The sequence below is a fragment of the Gymnogyps californianus genome, chromosome 3, assembly GCF_018139145.2.
Source record: "Gymnogyps californianus isolate 813 chromosome 3, ASM1813914v2, whole genome shotgun sequence".
NCBI lineage: Eukaryota > Metazoa > Chordata > Aves > Accipitriformes > Cathartidae > Gymnogyps > Gymnogyps californianus.
Window position 1 is genome coordinate 19,714,414 of NC_059473.1, and position 20,497 is coordinate 19,734,910.

Consider the following 20,497-nt stretch of genomic DNA (forward strand, 5'->3'; position numbering starts at 1 on the left):
GAGATGGAAAGTACGAGGTTAGAGGCGCATTAGCATCGCCGGCCGTACAGGTTTGCCAAGATGCCGGTGCACAACTCCGACTGATCCCCGCGAGGTGTCTGAAGCCCACCCGGCACTGAATGTCCTCCTTTAGTTGAACCCTAATTCCAGAACCACTGTAAAACTAATGACAAGTACGTAGCAAGGGTTTGGCGTAACTTCAGCGCTCTCCTCTTCCTTTCTCCAGTGAAGCTACAGAACCAACGCCCTTTGCTGACATTAGAGGATATTACCTCCCGTGGGAGAGAAAAAGCCGAGGTTTAACTAATGGAAGAGCTCTGTTTCGCATTCTTCAGCACCCATACTGTTATCCGCAGGCACTGGAGGAATCTCCTGCCTGCGAGTGAAATCCTCTGGCCAGTGTTCGGCTGAGGGATAGCTGCTAAGCACAGGCTCTCCCCAGACCTAGGCAGCCTGCTGCCTGCGGCAGGCTCTGCCCTGGGCGCAGCGGCGGCTTCAGGCAGCGGCACCCGCGCGTCCGGACACAAAACCCCCCGTTTCTCTCCGCCTGCCGGGGCTCCCCAGCGGGAGCTGGGCGGCCGGGCGGGCCGGGCCGGGCCGGCCTCCGTGCAGGCTCCCCACAGGCTCGCCCGCACCTTCCCCAGCGCGCCGGGCAGAGCGCTGGGTGCTGCGTTTCCTCCAAAGGGGCGACTGACGCCCCCCCGCAGCGCCTGCCCAGGCGCTGCACGCCCGGGAAAGCGGCCGGCCGCCGCCGCCTTCGCGCTGGAGGGCAGGCCGGGGGCCCGCAGCGGCGGCGGCGCTCGCCGGGGCGGGAGGCGGCCCTGCTGGGTGCCCGTTAACGGCCCCTCTCTCAGCTCCTGGGGCCCCTGGCCATCCGCGCAGCGGTACAGGATAAACCGCCGGGCCGGGAGAGCTCAGACCGGGGGCGCGGGTGATGGGGCAGCGGGGGAGGCACCGGTCGCCGTTCCGCACCCCCTCTTCTTTTACCGAGTTAACCTCTCGCGAGGGCTTTTTTGGGGAAGGGGACACCCTTTTCCTCGGTGCAGGCCGCGGAACCGGCCGCCGCCCCCTCCCCGCTCAGGCGCCTCGGGCGGACCCCGGCCGCTGCCGGCTGCGGGAACGGGAGGGGAAGGGGCTCGCTCGGGCTGCGGGGGCCGAGCCCACGCATCGCCCCCGCCGCGCCCGCGTAGCCCCCGGGGGCAGAGCGACCCCGCCGCCACGTGACCCGCGGCCGCTCCCCCGCCCCCCATTGATACACTGTAGCAAACCGGAACGTTCCAGGCGCCGCCAGGCGCGCCGAATCGATGCCCGAGCGGCAGATCCGGACGGCCGCTGAGGCGGGGGTGGGCGCTCGGCGCTCGGCTAGCGCTCCCGCGGGCAGGGGAAGCGGGGAGGGGGGGAGCGCAGGGCGGCGGGTGCGCGGCGCGGGGCGGCTCCGCGGCGGGAGCGGGCAGCGGCGATGGCGGAGCCGGCGGAGAAGCTGTACCGGGCGGAGTACGCCAAGAGCGGCCGCGCTTCCTGCAAGAAGTGCGGCGAGAGCATCGCCAAGGACTCGCTGCGCCTGGCCCTCATGGTGCAGGTACCGCGTGGCGGGGCCCGGGCCGGCGGGGGGGGGGGGGGGTGGGCTGACCGCTCGGCTCCGCACCGGCGGCGGCTCGGCCGGGGGCGGCGGGGCCAGGCCGGGGCTCCGCTCCCTGAGCCCGCCGCGGCGGTCCGGAGCCCCTCGGCCCAGCCTGTCTCCGCCGCCGCGGGGGCGAGCGCAGCCTATTTTTAGCAGAGGCGCCTTCGGCCGCCGCTGCCTGCGGTCTCCGCAGCAGCGCCGGTGCCCGCAGCACCCCTGCCCGCAGCCCTCCCCGCCGCCTCCCGCCCCCGGGGCGCTGGGGCGGGAGCTGCTCCCCGCGGGATCGCTGGCCGTGGGGGCCGGCGCTGTCGACAGCCTGGGCTGCAAAGGCGTCCGGAGGTGGAGCGGCGCAAAGTTCAGCGTGAAGTGCCTTGGCGGAGGCTTGCGGAGGGGTCGGCTCGGGGCCGCTCCCAGAGGCTCTTTGTTGTCATCCGGCAGGCACGGCGTGGGGGGGGGGGCAGGAGGTGGGTGTAGGAGGGAGGCGAGCTGGGTGGCTCGATATTTCTGTGCCCTGGGAAGCGTCTGTCCCTCGGGGGGTTTCGCGTCGGGTCGGGGAGATCTCCGTTCGGTGCCTGCTTTGCATACGAGAGAGAAAAAACTGAGACCCGAAACGCGTTCGAGGTCGTGAACAGCCCAGTGTTTTCCCCTCCATTTCCCCGTGCAGCGCGGAGAGCTGTAGGGTTAGCGGCCAGGCTGGGGCTGCCAGCAGTAGAGAGGTGTTTTTTACAGGGCTGGCTGGCACCTTTGCAGACATGAAACAGAGAGCTGAACTGCAATTAGCAAACTGAATGCGAAGGCATGTTTTGCCGTCAGCTGTCCTTAGATTATTTGCCTTTTGGGGAAGAGACTTGCTCGGCTGCCTTTCAAAATGAAGGGAAGGGCCCCGTCTGGTGTTGGAGGGCTGGGAATTGTGCACAGACCTGTACTGCCGTTTTGGCCGGCCTGAAATCGCACCCCGTTGTGGGAGGATGGTGGAGGGAATCGGCCTCTCTGCAGGGGAGGCAAGCGCTGCTCTCCCGGGAGGTGCGGGTTTGCTGGTGAAGGGCGAAGAGCTGCCTTCCCAGGCTGTGGGCCTTGGCCGTCTCTAGCAAGGGAGATGAAAAGGCACCTGGAGCATTCAGGTGGCGCAGATGGACAGCGGGCTGAATTTGGTGTGTGTTGCTGTGGCTTGTGAAAGATAAGCAAATGCATGTATGTATATGTGTGGAAGGCTAGCAAGGACGTGGGGTGCGAAGGCTAGAGCAAAGCCCTGCAGATGGGTGCTGTGGCTCCCAGCCGCTTGAGGAGCAATTTCTGGAGAGCGTACCACGCTGTGCGGCCCAGAGTCGCTTGTGCCCCTGGCAGAGGCTGCGCTTGGAGACGGGCGAGGAAGGGCCCGGTACCCCCCCCTTGCCCGGGCTGCCGCAGGGCTTGGCTCCCCTGCAGGGGATGCCTGGCTGCCGGGGCAGGGCTGGCAGGCAGGAGCTGGTTCCCCGGAGGGGAAATACCTGCTTCTGCTTTTGTTCCCCAGAGCCTCCATCCCCTGGGAAGGATGTTTAAGTGCAGTGCCAAGCTGCAGCGTTTGCTCGCACGTGTTCCTGCTGCCTTTTTCTTTTGTTTCTTCTGCTGCCCTCAGTCGCTTGCTGGAGGTGTCTGCTCTCCTCCGCTCCTCCTCCCCTGCTCCGGCTGCTGCTTCTCCAGTTCCCTCACATTTGTTATCCCTTCCTGTGTTCCCCAGCAGTTTAAGCTGATGCGAGGCGGGTTGGCCTCCCTCAGCACGGGGGCCTCTGGGACTGCAGCGTGCCTTAGTTCAGGGAGTGTGTTTGGTTTCGTAGGGTGAGGTTTGTTGAGCGATCTCCTGGGGCCAGGTGGAGGGGGACAGCTGGGACCGTAGCATCCCTCACAGAGCCACTGCCTTTTTAGCCAACCATCTCCTCAAAACTGCTGGTCTTACACCAACCACTTACAATTCCCCCCCCCCTTAAATTTGTTTGATATCTTCTGCAAAGGGCTCCCTCTCCCCACTGCCAGTTTTTGTGCTAGCAGAGCCCTTTTCACACCCTGCTGCTGAGCATCCCCCTTGCGAGGGCCCAAATGTCACCACAGCACTTGGGGCCCTTGTTTCCTCTTGGGGAAATCCCCTGCAGAGCAGCCTCTGCGACACCTTCAGTGCACTGAGGTCTTTTGCAAATTGTGCAGAAGAAATTAAAGGAAAGCCCAGACCAAGTTGTTAGCTGGGTGCCATTTCTACTATAACCGCCCTTTTGTTTTGATTTTGTAAGTGAAGAGCTCTGAATGACAGTGGGATGCGCGGTGTTTGGCACAGGGCCGGGCACCCAGGCCCTGCAGGACCAGGACAACTTTGACTTTTGCTTCCAGCTGCAACTGAGTGGTTTCTGTTATCTGCATGTGAAAGCGAATCGGTCTCTCCTTTTTCCATAGTTTGTTTAGGAAACTATGGTCTAGAGATAGGTGAGCTGAGAGAATTTGTGTAAACAAGGTCTAGCTCGCCTGGAGGTTTCATTTCCCACACAGAGAGAAGTCATGCTCCAGGTGCACAGCTCCATGTAGTGAAGGAGATCTACTCACTGCTTGCACAGTTGTCTTAAAGACTGAGCCAGCTCTGCCCCCTTCCACGCACCCCAGTGCCTTGTGCCCCCAAAGCCTATGTGTTAGGGACAGAACCGTGAGGAGTCCTCCAGGAAAACTCCAAACACGAGCCCAGAGCTCAGGGGTGACCAACTTTCAGTGCCAGAGCTGCGTGTGACTTCCAGACACATTGAGAGCAACCCCAGGGTGGCTGCTGTGTGGCTGTGGTGCTGTGAGGGTAACCGGGTAATCTGAATCCTGGCTTGTGGGAAGAGTCCAGCTGGAAACGTAAATGTCCTCTTACAGTGTTGGTTGATGGTTAGTTGTAACTGGGGCTCCCAGCTCTCCTAGTCCCATGCTGTGGTCTTTGAAGCCCTTTCCTCCTCCTTCCTGCTCATGCATGAAACTCTGCTGTTGTTTTCACCTTGGAGATCTCCCTCCTGTCGGTGAGTGATACATAGAACGCTTTCCTGGGTCATTAATTCTGTAACATCAGTAATAATAATTATACAACGCTGAGTATTATTAGTACAGCAGTTGTTTGTGTGCATTACTTGGAACCAAACCACTATACGGTTATTTTGTCTGATGGGTAACCGGAACGATGCCAGGTTGGTATTTAATGTGTCTGAGTCATAAGCAAGCGGAGCGCTTCCGCGACGAGGCTGGTGCGAGGCAGGGCGCTCTGGAGCTGCACATTGGGGAGGACTTGGGTGATGCTTCTGTCCTGATGCAGGACTTTGTTGGGCTCTGGTGTTTCCCTTAAATTTTGCCTCTGCCTCCTGCAGCCCCCTCAGGAATTTCTTCAGGCCACAGTCCTCGGAGCTGCTCCTCCTGTCTCCTGCCTGGCGATGGGCTCTCCAGGACATGGACAGTTTGCTTGAGAAGCGGCTCTCAAAGGGATTATGCGTTGCGCTCAGAGGTGCTGCAGGGCGAGGCCGGCAGCCTCTTGTGCTGCAGCAGTCTCGAAGGAGGTTGTAGCAGATGAGCCACGTGCTGCTGCGCGTGTTACTTTTTCCACAACCTCTGTTTTGCTTTGCTCATGCCTGCAGATTGTCTGATTCTCGATGAGAAGAAACTTCTCCTTGTCTGCTCAGGGTTGGTATAGCCACGCTGAGGCTATGACCTTTTTGTTTTAAGTACAACACAGGGGCTAAGCAGCAGGGCGATGAACTGGTTAAGCTAGGTCAATGCTCCTTCCACATTTATCCCCTTTGGGACCTCTCTCCAGCAGCTTGTCTGTCATACTAGATTTTCGTCTTAGACTTTGTCCTAAATAGTATCCATCTCTTAATTAAAAAAAAAAAAAAAAAGAAAATCACTTCTGTTTACCCAGATACTCCTTTTTATCTTGGTTTTTTTTTTCCCTTGATTCTGTCTGTGTTGCTTCATCTTGTCATAATGTACTTTCTTCCTAGTCGCCCATGTTTGATGGCAAAGTCCCTCACTGGCACCACTACAGCTGCTTCTGGAAGCGGGCTCGAATCGTTTCCCACGCAGACATTGACGGCTTCCCTGAGCTCCGGTGGGAAGATCAGGAGAAAATCAAGAAAGCCATTGAAACTGGAGGCCCTGGAGGAGGTAAGCAGAGGTCTCCTGGTCTTTGGAGGTTCAGCTGGAACTGTGCTCCCTCTTCTCAAGCTGTTATTGTGGTTATTTGTTTGCCGTGTCCCTTCAGCAAGTGATGTCGGAAGAATTGTTGTGGTGTCTCTGCACTCCAGGGCTAGGACGCTGGCAGTATGGTCCAGCACATTAAATCAACAAGGGAAAAAAGCCGAGTCAGTTGGCAGATGTATTGCCAAATATTTCTTGTTATCATGATCGGTGTATTTTGTTTTCAGTTCTTTAATATTAACAAATGCTGTTGTAGTATGTTGTTTTAATGGCACCTTCACCGCAGCGTATGGTTATGGTGGCTCTTTGAAATTGTTACACTGTGAACTAGTGAGTCAGGGGAGCAAGTGAGAAGGGTCTAAGTACAGACCAGACTAAACTGTGCAAACCAAGGATGCTGGGCAGTTTTAGGTTGATGTCTGCCTGTTGAAATGTAGTAATAAAAAAAAAAAGGGAAACTGGCAGTTGGGAAGAGGAGTTCTGCTTTGAAGCAGAGCTGTTTGTGACTCCTGTTACAGTCAGTTCTTCAGTAAGATCTCATTTTACACTACTTTCAGGAAAGAAGTAAAAAGGATCAGCTCTGTGCACCTTTGAAAGTCTTTTAAAATCATTAAATAAGCAATCCTGTACAATTGCTACTTGGCTGTTTAAAGAACTCTTTTCTATTTTAAAAGTGCTTTTGAGCATGAACTGCTTATCTTGCTCTGTAGTCAAATTTTTGACACATGAGTTGCTGGAATGCAGAGGTTTATTAATCCAGACTGCTAACAATCTGGGACAGAGAATAAGAAAATAAGGGAATACCTTTTAAAGCCGAGCTCTGTATTTGCTTTGTTCTCCAGGAAAAGGAGGAGAACAGGAAGGAGCTGGCAAGGCTGAGAAGAGCCTAAATGACTTTGCTGCAGAATACGCCAAGTCTAACAGAAGTACTTGCAAAGGCTGTGAACAGAAAATAGAAAAGGTAAATAGCTTTTCTTAGTTCTCCATCTCTTGTCTTTTCTCCCACCAGTTCCAATTCAAACAGTGACTTTTATAATTGCTTCCTGTCAGAGCTGCATTTCTGTGTCTGAGGAGCAGCTGTGTCCTGGACAGCTGACAGTGAAGGCATCCCTCAGGCTTTGTAGCCTGGGCTTCAAACCTGCTGCTGCTTCCTTTCACTTGGGTCTTAGAGCAGGCTGGAATGCTGCTCGCCAGCAATGCTGTGGCAAGAGATCCACCGTAAACTGCAGCTTTTCCTCCTTGTTGCGGCACTGCAAAGGTGTTGGCCTCTTCCTCCTCCTCAGGCAGACCGGCTCTGTTTGCGTGCAGTGTATCCATATTAACTCCGTGAAAGCAGACAAAAACAGCGACACAGCTCATTAACGATGTGGCCCTGTAGTTGAACGTGTCTTGGTGCTCTGCTTTTAAAGACAGTTGGCAAAATGAAGTTGTGAGCCTCTGATAGATGTTAATAGACCTGCCAGTTGCGTAAAGTTGGCAAGGGCTAAACACCAGTGCTGGTATGCTTGTATCTGCAGAAACATTGGTGACTGTTGTGTAGACATTTTCTTGTAGGAGCATGAAGTATTGCAGTCTGAAAGCACCTAAAACAACTGGTTGTTGGGCATCTGAAAAGTAATTTGCGGTAAGACGGGGTGAGATCATATTAGCACTGATGCTTGAGTGGTAGGGACATAAAGTTAATTTTTAGAGTTGCGTGCATGGGGTTTGGTCATGTGAGTTTTGCTTGTTCAAGCTTACGGGGATTTAGAGTAAAGACTACAGGATTACCCATTTTGAGTGTTTTTTGAACAGAAAACTGCCTAAAAAGCTCGTTTTTTTCAACCTAGAAAGAGTATTGAAGAAAGCAGAGGAACTGTAGTGAAAGGGCTTGAACAAAAGTTGCAGGCTTTGATAGAGGAACTGTTGCTATTTTACAAGTGTTTAGGAAGCATCACGCTGGTAACTTGTTAACGTCCTGCGCTTTCCAGAATGGCCTAACAGTTGCTTGTGTGTCGCTTTAATCCACCTCAGGGCCAGATCCGGATTTCCAAGAAGATGGTGCATCCTGAAAAGCCGCAGCTGGGAATGATAGATAACTGGTACCACCCGGACTGCTTTGTGAGCCGCCGAGCAGAGCTGGGCTTCCTCCCGGCATACGGGGCCACCCAGCTCCTGGGCTTCAGCATCTTGAAAGCTGAAGATAAGGAAACTCTGAAGAAGCAGCTCCCGGCTACCAAGAGTGAAGGGTATGTGGGCAATGTAAGAAATGGCGTTGTCTAGAGAAGCCATTGCTTGCCTTCAAATACATCCATGACAAATGTTTTGTGACGTTGTCTCTGTTAAAAGAATATTGGTTGTAGGAGGATTTGGTCCTTCCTGTGACCTTAGGCAGATGACAACAGACAAATTCCCTGTCCCTGGGAGCATGCGGTCCACTTGCCTCCTGTGACTGCCTTAAGAAAATGCAGAGACCAGCAGCTGTGACTTGGAGGACTGATGCAGGGCTTTCAACCATAAAATAATGCGTGCTTAATACAAATGGATACTGGGCTCTGCGCTTCCTTGTGTGATGCTGTTGCCAGTGATGATTTCTCTGCTCGAACCGCTTGTTAGAGAATTGATTTGACGTCTGTTATCTATAAGCTGCTGATCTGTGACAGGCACTGAATCTGATAATGGTGTTTATTGGCCGCCTAGTGCTTACACTTGGATGCTTTTGTTTGCTAAATCTTTTATGGTATGTCTGAAGTTTCATTGCCTTGCTCTTCACAGAACTCGTACTGACAGAGAAGTGCTTCCAGGTGACTTGCTAGCTTTGGTCAATCTTTCTCTGTTAATGAAGGCTTTTGTTATTTGTTTTTGAAGTGGCTTTGCCTAGAGTCATGCTTCATAACACAAGCCAGTGTTGCATTGTCCCCGTGGAGGAAGGAACATGAGGTGTTTCTGGGTCCTACAAATAGGAAAGATCTTGTCGTTGTAAAACATTGGGCTTCTCCGTGTATCTTGTAGACTGTGTTCAGCTTTACTTTTGCAAGGATTCACCATGAAACTGTCCAGTGAGACCGATGCTGGGTTCTGAGAAGCTGTAGCCAAGTCAAATATGCGCAGTCTTTGTCAGTATTGGTCTTCCAGATATGTGACTGGTGTGTGTGGCGTAGCGTTCAGAGCCTTGCGTGTATGTGAATGTCATCCTCGGCCACAGGTAACAGAGCGGAGTGTGCATAAACTGATCTTTGTGTTGTCAAGAGGCTGCAACTTCCACGCTTTATTCTTGGTTGGCAAGCAGTTGCTCCAGGAGCGTTCAGCAGCGGTGCGGATGCTGTGGGTAGGGTCCTGCAGTGCCGCAGGACCGGGTGCTCCTACTGGAACCCTGTCAGGTTCTGTGCTGTTCACCTCACTCAGCTGAACCACTGGAGGATGAGACGAGCTGTCTGTATCTGCCCGGCAGCCTGCCGTCTTTTCATGCAGGCATTTTACCCCTGTGTGTGTTGCAGGATGTAAGTAGAAGTACAGCGTTTTAATGCACTTGCAGCTTTTCAAGTAGTCCTTTGCTTTTTGTGCCGAAGTGCATGTTCCGCTTTGTCTTAGAACAGTGTATGAGTTTAATAGGGTTATTTGTAGTTTTCTCCCATGTCTTCAGCAAAGCTCTAGAGATCTGACTGTGTAAGTGTTTCTCGTCTGCCCTGACTCTGCTTTTCTAGGCCACTTCTGGGATGCTATGCAAAATATGAAGGCTTTGTAAAGATAGGCCACAGAGTAGTTTGCCAAGTCACTGTGTAAATAAAAGCCTAGAATTGCAGTGGAAAAAAGCTTAGACTGGTGATGCAGGGTAATGTGAACCAGGACCTCACGCCAGAAAAGCAGCGGGATGTCTCATCTTTCCTGCTTTCGAAGTGCTGCATGAACAAGCCTCTCAGCCATGAAGGTGCTGGCTGGCTTGTATGCTCCACTACCTTTTTTCTGCTGTTTGGGCTGTGTGCTTGAGCCAAGGGTGTTAAGGGTCAATTGGAAAAATAATTGTCTGTCAAACAAACTGAATGAGTGAGAGTGTAAATAAACAGAATGAGTGGAGAGGTGTGGTGTGCTTCCTACCTGGTGATTTTCTGACAAGAAAGCACAGAAGTTCTGGAGAAGCCAAAAGAAAGACACCCCAGAAGCTTGAATGAGATGCAGTTACCTCCAATAATTCATCTTGTGCATTCAATCAGATAACAGAAATTAACAACAGAAATTACAGCATCTCACAGAAATGATGTTACAGCATCTGCTGTAGATGAGACTCTCAAAATGATCTTTAAAGATATTTCTAATTGTGCTGTGTCCAAATTATATCGTGACTCAGATGTCTCTGCAGTTCAGATGTGACACACGTCCAAATTCATGTGCTGCTTCTGCATATCTAGCCCATACTCCGAGGAGAAGCTCAGACTTTGGGACTGCCCTGTCAGCCCTTTCTGTAAGGGCGGCAGTGTGACCTGCCTATCACAGACGAGAGAAGTGAGGTGCCGAGCAGGTCTGCAAAGAATAGGTCGGAAAATCCCTTCCCTCTGAAGGGCAAAAATGGGAAGGTTTCATGCAAGGATCCTGGCCCCTTTCCTTGGTCAGCTCTGGGTGAGACATGCCGACCCTCCCCTGGGCTACGGGCTGTCATGCCCGAGCACCAGCACTTTGCAGGCCTGGGGAAATAGGATCTTGTGTCCTTGCCAGCAGCTTCTCTGTGGAAAGAGTGCTTGTGTACTGATATAGGAAATGCAGTAGCAGCTTGCGAGCTCCCTTTGACTGTGCTGCTTTGGTAGCATGTGTTTCGCCCTCCTGCTCCAAGCTGTAATACTTTCCTGTATTTTCTGCCTCGCTTGTTTGGGTAAAATTGCAGCCCAGGACAGGAGCAAAGTGTCATTCTGGGGATGTCAAGCAGCACCAGATTAGCTGCAGAGGTTGCCTGAGGCAGAGGGTTAAGTACTCAGGTCAGCAACAATCTGGCGGTGCTTTACAGGGAGGAGGAGGAAAGAGGAGTTCTTGTTCCTCCCTGCGTTGGCTGCTTGTTTTATCCAGGGTTGCTGTGACTGTCCTTTCCACCCTTCATTTTCATTGCAGGGAGGGGAACATGAAAAATAGAGAGTAGATGGTAAGGAAGGGCCAGGCTAGAGTGGGACAGTTCACCTCCCTCTTCATCTCCTCAGGAGCTGGAATAAATCTTGTAGTTGTGTATCCTCCATGAAGGTGAGAAGTGGTTTGCATTGGCTGGTAAGTACCAGTCCTTCTAAGCAAGCTGTTGGGCCATACCTGCCGAATGTGAGAAGACTGTCCCTTCCCCAGCAGGAGAAAGGGTGTGCACAGTAGCACCCAGCTGCTGTTAGCAGCACACAGTGTTTGGTCCCAAGGATGGAAGATAAAATTAATGTGTGTGTCAGTGAGCGTGTATTTTGTCAATTGTTCTAAAATTCACTGTTTTGGGAAGATGCAAGGTGAATTTGGCTTTGCCATTCCCTTCTCCAGGCCGTATAAAATGATGATTAGTGTTTGCTTTAAGCCTTGGGCATAGCCAGGGACAAAAGAGAAGGTGAGGACTGACAGTTTTATGTCTCTCTGCAATCGGGATGATCCCTCCTGCTCTGCGGTTTGTTCAAGTGGCTGGAACAGGTACAGTAATCACTCTGTCTGGGAGAGCAACCCGCTGTCCCCTTGACACTGAGGAGAAGCTGCCAGAAGTGTGAGTCCCTGCTGGAATTTGGATGCTTTCCTTGGGTCATGGGGCCTCTCGGCAGGGTGATCACCTTCCAGCGGTTGGTGTGTTGGCTTTCCTCCTTTCGGAGACTGGGAGACAAGTTATGGCATAGGAGTGAGCGCTGGCTTGCTGGAGGCAGGCTGACTGTCAGCCGGCTGAGGGAGAGGCACTGCAGATACACAGCGTTTGGGCACCCATCCTAAATGCTTACATTATTAAGCCCTCTGGCTTGGGAGGGTGCAGCAGAGCGCTTTGCACTCAAGCTGATATGTTTTTCCCAGATTATGTTGTGTACCCCTGATTCTGTTAAAACTTACAGAAATCATTATGCTCGTGGCGGGGCTCAGTGGATGCTCTGGTCTTGCCCCTTGCGGGGGCTGCAGCCGGGGAGGAGAGGGGACTTGCTTGGCCTGGGGACTTTTGAAGGCACAAGCTATGCGTGTGCTGTACCCAGTCCTGCCACACTGGTTCCTGCTTGCCTGATTTAGAACACAATATGGAGTTTTTCCTCAAGAAATGCAAGCAATTGCTGGTAGCACAGCGCGGCTGTTGTCCCCCCTGAGGCCGTGCGCCTTAGAGCATAGCCCCAGCTCGACTGATGGGACCTTGCAGGGGGACAGCTGAAAGATGAGCTCTTCTGCAAAACCAGCCCCTTAAAGACTTGCAAAGCCTCTGAATCATGGTTTGGTCAGAGGTGCTAATGACAGGCTAGTGGTGGACACTGTGAATAAAATGAGAACTTGGCCCAGTTTTAGGGCTGGGACAGTTACTAGAACCTACAGGTCTCATGCTTGAGTCTTGGGGAGAAGAGTACCTTTTGACATCCTCCTGCAGTTTCATAGCTAATAAGCTGTCATACAGGGTTACTCTTAACGGTAGCAAAGTACTAGGAAGTGAAGTGTTTAAAATTGTAGGTAGGAGAGCAATCGAGAATGTCAACTTTATGGCTTAACCACCAGCCACAGCTTATAAAGTTAAGACAGAGGCTTTCTTAAAAAGAAACCTGGCTGGTGTTTCAAAACGATAGCAGCTCTGTCAAAATGAAGCGCGAGATCCAAGCTGTATTCATGCTCTGCCTCAAGTTGTAGGCCCGTCCTGCCTCAAGTGGGGCAAAATTTGCCTTTATTTCCTCACGAGGAGAGCACACATTGATATGATTTATTGATAAATTTTGAAGCCAGGCAGACCAAGGAGATGACATGACTCTGGAAACAGAAATGATCTTCCTATGAGGTCTCTTGTCGTTCTGAAGTTTGCCAGAATCCCCCGGTTTTCATTTGGCTTCCTCATCTTTCCAGTCTTTCTCGAGCAGCGTTTTCTGTAACTTCTCCCTGCACAGCTCTAAGGCCCCAGCTAGTAACAATAAATTTCCTCACACACAACTGCACAGTAATACATCATGAAACCGCTATCAGCCTGGGAGCACTTTGCAAGTAGAAACTTCCTCCTGTCTGATTTCGGAGACCTGACTTAATTCCAGTCTGAAGAGAAACTAGCTGGGAAATATCTAGTCTCCCAGTGTTTTAGCTTATTAAAGTTATCATGTTTGCTGTCCTTTATTTCAATATGGATTGCCTACGCTGAAAAATCAAGCTGTTGATTCAGCTGAAAGACACTATAGTCTTTTAACCTGCATTGCTACGCCGCCTCAGATTTGGAGAGGTATGCTTATATTCAGTGATTCTCAGGTATGTCTTTGGTGTAACTAATACAGGTCCAGATGAATATGCCTAAAAATGTTGCAGTATTTCATGTGCTCTTCTGCCAGACCATATAGTTACCCTGTGGAAAAGCTCTAAGCGTACCTGACCTGATTGAGGCGGCTCACGTTGCAGAGCCAAGTACATGTCTACAGTCTAGCACTGAGGAATTTGAAAAATGGGTTTGCCTGCCAAAACTGAGGATATTCAAGCCTCTACAGATATCAAGTCGGTAAACTGAGCTCTAGTAACTGCTGGACAGGCATTTAAATAACTTCCTTTCATGTATGTGTGTTTTGTTTTGTTTTTCTCTATTAGAAAGAGAAAAGGAGACGAGGTAGATGGAAATGTGACTGCAAAAAAGAAACAGAAAAAAGAAAAAGAGAAAGAATCAAAGCAGGAAAAACAGCTGAAGGTGAGTTTTAGATGATCACATCCTAAAAACTGCTTTGTTAGAAGAGTGCAGTGTCAGGCACTAACTGAAGAGCTGTGGCACCTACAGAGGGGCTGTACCTCGTGCCCAGACAAAGCAGAGTTGCAGCACAGCCGGTCCTCGTGTCCTGGCGCAGGAGATGCCCTGTCACTAAGCCTTTGCTGAAGGCAATTCACCCTGCCGCTTTCTCCTGAAAGACAGGAAGGAAGTTCTCTAGGACTTGTGCTTATTGGATTTAAATAGATTAGGTTAAATGCCTTCTCTCTCAGGGAGGCTGGTTCTGTCGTCCTTCCTGTATCATCTGGTTGTGGTGGCTCAAGCTCTGAGTTTGAGCGCTGTTGCAGAAAAGCTTGGAAGCCAATAAATAGCTCATTGTAAAAATTAAACAGAGGTAAAATGCAGAACTAGATTAATGAGAAATCATATCTTTTTCACCCTCTGGGGAGCTGTGTTCAGTTCTTAGATACAAAGAAAGTATGATAGATCACAGCTTTCTACCTTTCACTTTGTAGAATATCGTGGGAAGAATTCCCAATAGAGCATCGGGAATTTTGTATTTATTGAAAGTTTGGCATAGGTACTTTCCAAGAAAAAAATTAACAACCTGCTTTTGCTGCAATTGAAGTCTAAATGGAGCTGTAGAAAAATGGTGTGTCCGCCTTTGAACAAAAGTTTTCTTTTTCGTTGTGTGGCAATACCTTAATTTTCAACAAAACTTAGATGAGACGTTATCAAGGTTTTGCTGCTGCAATGCAGATGTTTAGGACAGATGAAGGCAATTTGTGGATCAGGGTTAACTTTGGGTTCACTAGGTTTTTTTAACAGCATTTCATCAAGCACGATCATTAACACTGAAAATTAAACCATTTAACACAGTCAGCCAGTTCTTCCAGGGTAGACTGCGTTTTTGACTGTAGCCAGTGAATAACATTCAGAAACTATCTGAGATATTTTAGGATGCTTCTTTGCTGTCCAACCCTTTCACCTTTTGTAGAAAGGCCCAAAAGAATCTGCAGGCTGCTCCGCGCCGCTGCAGGGGACTGATCTGGTAGAAATTCCTCTTATGCTTAGGTGGCTTAAAAGAAGAACAGTCCTGATCAGCGTTTCTGATTTTTGTTTTAATGCAAGGCTCAAATGCAGCCACATCCCTGCTGTTGTCAGTGTCAGCTAGTTAAGTGATATTTGCGAAGGCTGAGAGCTTGCTAAGGGTAGAGGTGTGATAGAAACACGGGTTTCACTCTACCTAAAAGCAAGCTGTCTTGTTAGTATCACTTGTACCTTCTTGTGTGGGATAGTGCTGTAAGGGTTACTCCGTGGCCTTTCTTCACATGTACATGATGGAGAAGCCTTGGTTTATACAGAATCCCATAGGGATGTGCTTCAGTATGTAATCTTGAGAAGAGAGAGTATTTACTGAAGCTGTGATGTGCTCATGTATTCATGCTGAAATGTGAAGCATGTGGCTTTAAAGACCTGTTCTGGGTTTTTGGGTAAAATGTGTGACTCTCCCTTTTGCTAAGGCTAGTGGTTCTTGGTGCTCTTCATCTCACAGTCTGCGTTTAAGATACCATGGGTTTGCTAAAACCTTGTCCACATACTGCAGTTACAGGAGTGTTCTTAGAAAGCAATCGATTGCAAGTAGCTAAGCTGCTGGGTTTTGTCAACAGGAGCAGACAGAGCTGATCTGGGGCATCAAGGATGAGCTGAGGAAGGTCTGCTCCACTAATGACCTGAAAGAGCTGCTGATCGCCAACAAGCAGGAAGTTCCTTCAGGGGAGAATGCCGTGAGTTGGTCTGTAGTTGCTTTGCATGTGTGCTGGGTCTTTGAATCGGTGAAGCCGACCCAAACCGATATTGCTCCAAGGTCCACAAGTCTGAAGCATGTTCCTAACATGACGCTTCAGAAAGAAATTCAGTGCAAAGCCCAGTCCTTTTGTCCCAGGACTCTGATGATATTGCTGTTACGCTTGCTTGTGAAGGGCTGTGTGGTGGTGTGTGATGCTGAATTCAGCACCTTAGTCTCAGTGATGTGCCTTTATTCTGCTATGCCCAAACTGGTCCATGGTTTTTTTTGTTGCTGACTCTTCAAGAGCAGGTTAGTTATGGCACTTTACATTGCCTCCCTCAACTGTTAAATTATGCAAAAAGAAGCAAAAACTGCACAAATTCTTTCCTGATATCTTTTCTAAAAACAGGCAGTTTTCAGTCTGTGTAACTTGTGGAAGTCTTCTCTCTTTCGGAGCCACACATCACTTAAGTATTTGTATTTATTAGGACTCTTTGTAAGGAGTGTGGGCTGGGATGTGGGAAGTGTCTAGACTCAAAATGGTCAAGAAATACTCTCTAGGCAGAAACACCGGGACTTGTCTGAGCCTACATTCCCACCTACCTACTCATGTGCTCAGATGCAGTAGCTCGTCTCCTCCTTCGCTGTTCCGGCACGGCTGCCTGGTCAGGTGCTGTGTGGTAGGTGTGCTCTCCTGAATGCTGAAGCTGGATAGGAGAGACTGCGAGCCATGGGTGTGAGCAGATATGGTGTGACCGGGGAAACTTCGTGTCATGTCTTTAAGGCGTCGTAAATCAATCAGTGCTGGTAAGAGTCTTGGTTTATGTGCAGTGTATGCGCGACAAGCACTGGAAATGTCTGTGTCTGTGTGCCAGCAGCCTGACAGTTATTTTCTTGTGCAGCCCAGTGTAATGTAGTGCGTGGGCTTCCGGCCTCCTTCTGCCATGACCTGTTTTGTATTCTTTGTTGCTTTAGATTTTGGACCGAGTAGCAGATGGGATGGCATTTGGAGCTCTGCTTCCCTGCGAGCAGTGTAAGGGGCAGTTTGTGTTCAAGAGTGACGCATATTACTGTTCAGGGGATATTACTGCCTGGACTAAGTGTGTTGCTAAAACGCAGACTCCCAACAGGAAAGACTGGGTAATCCCAAAGGTGGGTGTTTACTGCAAATTTGATGTTCTGAAGCACATTTCTTAACTGATGTTACCTCTTGTAAGGAGATTGAATAAGCAGCAGTCCGTGTTGGATGCCAGAGAGCAGTGTGCTGCAGTGCTGAGCAGCTGTGACAGCGGGGAAGTCCTGTCACAGCTACACCCCTCCAGGCATAGGCAGCTAATGCATAACTAAATCATATTTTTTCCAGTAACACTAAATTGGAAGAGATGTTGCTGATTTGATTTGAAAGCCATCATTTACCCTCTTCTAGCTTTGTTTTCCCAGTCAGTAAAGTGGGTATTTGCCTACCTTAGTATGAATGTCCTGGAAATCCTTTCCAAGACCTGCAGTAAATGCCAACATGTGGCCCGTGCTCAATTTAGCCTTTAAATCTTATAATAGTATTTGTTGTTTTTAAACTCTACTTATGCTTCTATCCCACAGGAGTTTCGGGAAATTCCTTACCTGAAGAAATTTAAGTGTAAGAAGCAGGACAGGGTATTCCCTCCAGATGGTGTGACTGTGAACTCTGTGCCTCCTCCCTCCGCATCTGCTCCTTTAACAGAGACCGTGTCCGCACCCAGAGGTAAGCGGCTGGCTGGGCATGGGTCGGTGCAGTTCAGGATGGTGTGTAATGCCATTCCCAGCCAGCCAAACATGCCACCCTGAACAGGCATGCTGTTCTTCTGCGCCCAAGCAGGCAGAGCTCTCCTGATAAAAAAAAAAAAAAAAACACCAAAAACAAAAAAAAAAAACAAACAAAAAACCAAACCCAAAACATAGCAGAATCTCATGTGCTTCATCTTCCTAGCACAGGTAGACCCTGATATGGTGGGTTGCCTGGGGACATGGGCTTGAGATCCTGGTTGTTTTCTAACAAATCATTTTGGGTATTTGTCGATGGTGAGGAAATGATGTGTTCGCAATGTATCAGATGCCGATGTTGTAAAATGTGTCCCAAGGGAGACCTGCTGTGAAATACCTTCTTGCTTGGTTTCTTGGGGAACATCCAGGGACCTCCATAATGCCAGATATTCCACATTGTGTTAGGTTTTAAGGGCAAGAGGGTTTTTTGTTTTGTTTTTTAAATCCTCTCTTGGGATTTGGCTTTACCAATCACTGATTGCCCTTATGCAAAATAGATATGCTGTCTCCAGCCCACAAACTGGCAAAAGGTTGGATGCCAGATACTCCCTATAGGCTGTTGGAATGAGTTGCATGCTTTGGTGATAGCCTGTCGACTAAAAGCTATGCTGACTTTTTTTCTTATTCAGCCTTTTTAGCCCTGCCCATAGTTTTGGGAGCAGGGGATTATTGTTACGTGATGAAAAGGGTGGGAGTAATTCTGCATGGCTAATTTTAGCCAGATCATGTTATTTTAGCAATGAAGACAAAGTAACCCAGGTCATGGTTCTGATTGGCAAGTTGATTCCAGCCCCAGTGTGCCCTGAAAGTAAACTCAAAACATTGACCAGAATTAAAGCCAGGTTACTTTGTTTGCTAGCAACCTAATCTGAGCAGGGGGAGAAGAGGACACAAAACCCTCAGTTGGTCAACCAGAGTTAATAGCATTTATCTTTAGCAATGCAGATATGCTCTTAGACACTTGCCATGTCCTGGACTCACCTGCATTGCAAAGTGTTAACATGATGATGTGATGGAGCCTCAGATGATTACCAGTTTACTCCTGAATTGTTATGGAGTTTGCGTGATACAACCTTGTACTGTAAGATCAAGACTCAAGTGTACTGTAATGTAGGAACACTGTTGCCTGAGAGACAATCCTCTTTCTCCAGCCCCTCAAAAACGGATTTCCTTTTGAAGAGGCAGGAGGTTTCATGTTACAGTGAGTTTCTCCCATGCCGTCCAGGCATCAAAAGAAGAGGGAAGCAGAGCACAGTCTCTGGTAGCACAGTGCTGAAGCAGACTGATTTCCCAGTCCCCCCCATTTAAAAAACGTCAGTCAAATAATGTGCCTACATATCCATCTTCCCTGTCTTCCATCCCTTCTGTTTGTTGGTGGGTGCCGAGCTTTGTTGCCTTTCCTAGGTGAAGGGGAGCTTCCTCTCACTTGCTTAGTGCAGGTCAGACCTGCTTGGACCCTTGTCTCCCTGCCAGCTGGGCTGATTGTACTGAGTGTGGGGGATGCTGTCCCTTTGTGCCTGTTATTTGTCCAGGGCGGGGGGGCTCTGTGCCTGTTCTTAACATTCTGTGTTATTTCCGAACGCCTAGACAAACCGCTGACCAACATGAAGATCCTGGTTCTTGGAAAGCTGTCAAAGAACAAGGAGGAGGTGAAGAGCATTGTGGAGGACCTGGGAGGAAAGATGACGACAACAGCTAACAAGGCCACCCTGTGCATCAGCACACAGAGTGAGCAGCCGTGCCTTGGTTACTGGTAGCACTGGTAACAGAGCTGTGCGGATTACAGAGGACACGCGTCCTTGGAGCTGTCTGGGGATCAGTATTTGGATTGGGGATAGTGTTTCGTGTGCGCACATGGCCCTAGTGTGCTTGGAAAAGTAAAGACAGATGTGTGCTGTTTGAGTTTTACTTGCCTAGCCCATTAACCCTGTGGGTTGTGCCGTAAGGCTCTGTTGGGTCTGCAGCAGCTGGAGCTTGGGTCTGTATGCAGACCATGGTGGTGTGCAAGCCACCCTTGTTGGGATGACGGGTGCTGGGGGCTGTGTCCGTGCTTGCCTTGGAGAGGCTGCAGAGCTGACTGTGGGTGCCTGAGGGCAGTTGTTTTCTCTGCTGGCAGCTTAGGGTCTGCTCTTGCTCCCTGTTGGAGTCAAGGTACAAACTGGCTGCTGAGGTAGGAGATCTGCTCCCACCTGCCAGGAGGTTCAAGAGGGACTGTACAGCCCCAGCCCAGCTCAGGGGAGAGCTGGACCCGCCAGGTAAAACAGGAGTGTTCCTGTTCTAGCCTGAGCTGCAGCTTGGAGCCAATGGGGATTTTGCTCTCCAAAGAACGTGGTGAATCCAATATGTGGTGGAATTGCGTTTCCACAAAGTGTTACAGAGCCCTGAATCATGGCCAGAGGGAGGGGCTAAAGTCTGAAACCTCGCTGATACTGTTTTCCCTCTGTTTCCCACCCTGCCTCTGCAGAGGATGTGGAGAAAATGAGCAAGAAGATGGAAGAAGTGAAGGAGGCCAAAGTCCGTGTGGTTTCAGAGGAGTTTCTTCAGGATGTGAAATCCTCCAGCAAGGACTTTCAGGAGCTTGTGTCTCTCCATGCACTTTCACCTTGGGGTGCGGAGGTGAAAATGGAGCACGAGGAAATGGCCGTGGATGGGAAGTGCAGCAAGCCACCAAGTATGAAGAGTGCTGGGAAGGTCAAAGAAGAACAAGGTGAAGAACAAAGTGGTTGTTTCTCTGCAGGCCTGTTCAGTGCTGTGCATGCACAAAGCAAACCTTGGTATAGTCTGTCCTTGCCCTTTCTTTGAGTACTCTGCCCTTTTTCTCATAATAAATTTAAATAATGAGACCTCAGGGCAAGACTAGCTTTAAGTAAACATGAAGCTGTCTCCTGAGCTGGCTGTTGTTTCCCCTAGTTCAGTCTTGCTTCAGAGATCTCCTGTGCTGTATGTGCCCAGGCTCCCTGACATCAGTCCAGACTCTTCCTCATAACACCTCAGCTTCTCTGCCAGTTTGGGTCAGTGTTGCACCTCCAAGGAGTTGCTGGAGCACCAAGATGTGACAGACACTATCGTGACCCCCAAGGGGTGTTAGCAAGTGAGAAAATACTGGGGTCCGGAGCAATGAGTCTTTGTTCTACTTAGTTTAGAACATAACATTTTTTTAACGGAGGAGGAAAAATACCCAGCACCACTGGCATTCCTCACCAATGCTATAGAGAGCTTGCATTATTAATGCTGAACAGTGAACAAAACCATCAGATCTGCTCACCTA

The 20,497-nt window shown here is 50.1% G+C and overlaps 2 protein-coding genes across 3 annotated transcripts in view; one reads left to right on the top strand and one right to left on the bottom strand.

Moving 5' to 3' along the window:
* Positions 1-20,497, bottom strand: part of EPHX1 (epoxide hydrolase 1) — a 330,376-nt gene that overhangs the window by 32,728 nt on the left and 277,151 nt on the right. The gene's annotated exons all lie outside the window — the stretch shown is intronic.
* Positions 1,460-20,497, top strand: part of PARP1 (poly(ADP-ribose) polymerase 1) — a 39,023-nt gene continuing 19,985 nt past the window's right edge. Inside the window, exons 1-10 of one of the 2 annotated variants that reach the window (XM_050895048.1) lie at positions 1,460-1,579; positions 5,608-5,770; positions 6,646-6,764; positions 7,817-8,031; positions 13,529-13,625; positions 15,311-15,427; positions 16,405-16,581; positions 17,029-17,170; positions 18,817-18,957; positions 19,694-19,936. In XM_050895048.1, coding sequence (XP_050751005.1) covers positions 1,460-1,579; positions 5,608-5,770; positions 6,646-6,764; positions 7,817-8,031; positions 13,529-13,625; positions 15,311-15,427; positions 16,405-16,581; positions 17,029-17,170; positions 18,817-18,957; positions 19,694-19,936 — 1,534 coding nt within the window. The remainder of the gene's footprint in view (positions 1,580-5,607; positions 5,771-6,645; positions 6,765-7,816; positions 8,032-13,528; positions 13,626-15,310; positions 15,428-16,404; positions 16,582-17,028; positions 17,171-18,816; positions 18,958-19,693; positions 19,937-20,497) is intronic. The other variant, XM_050895049.1, reaches the window with a different exon arrangement.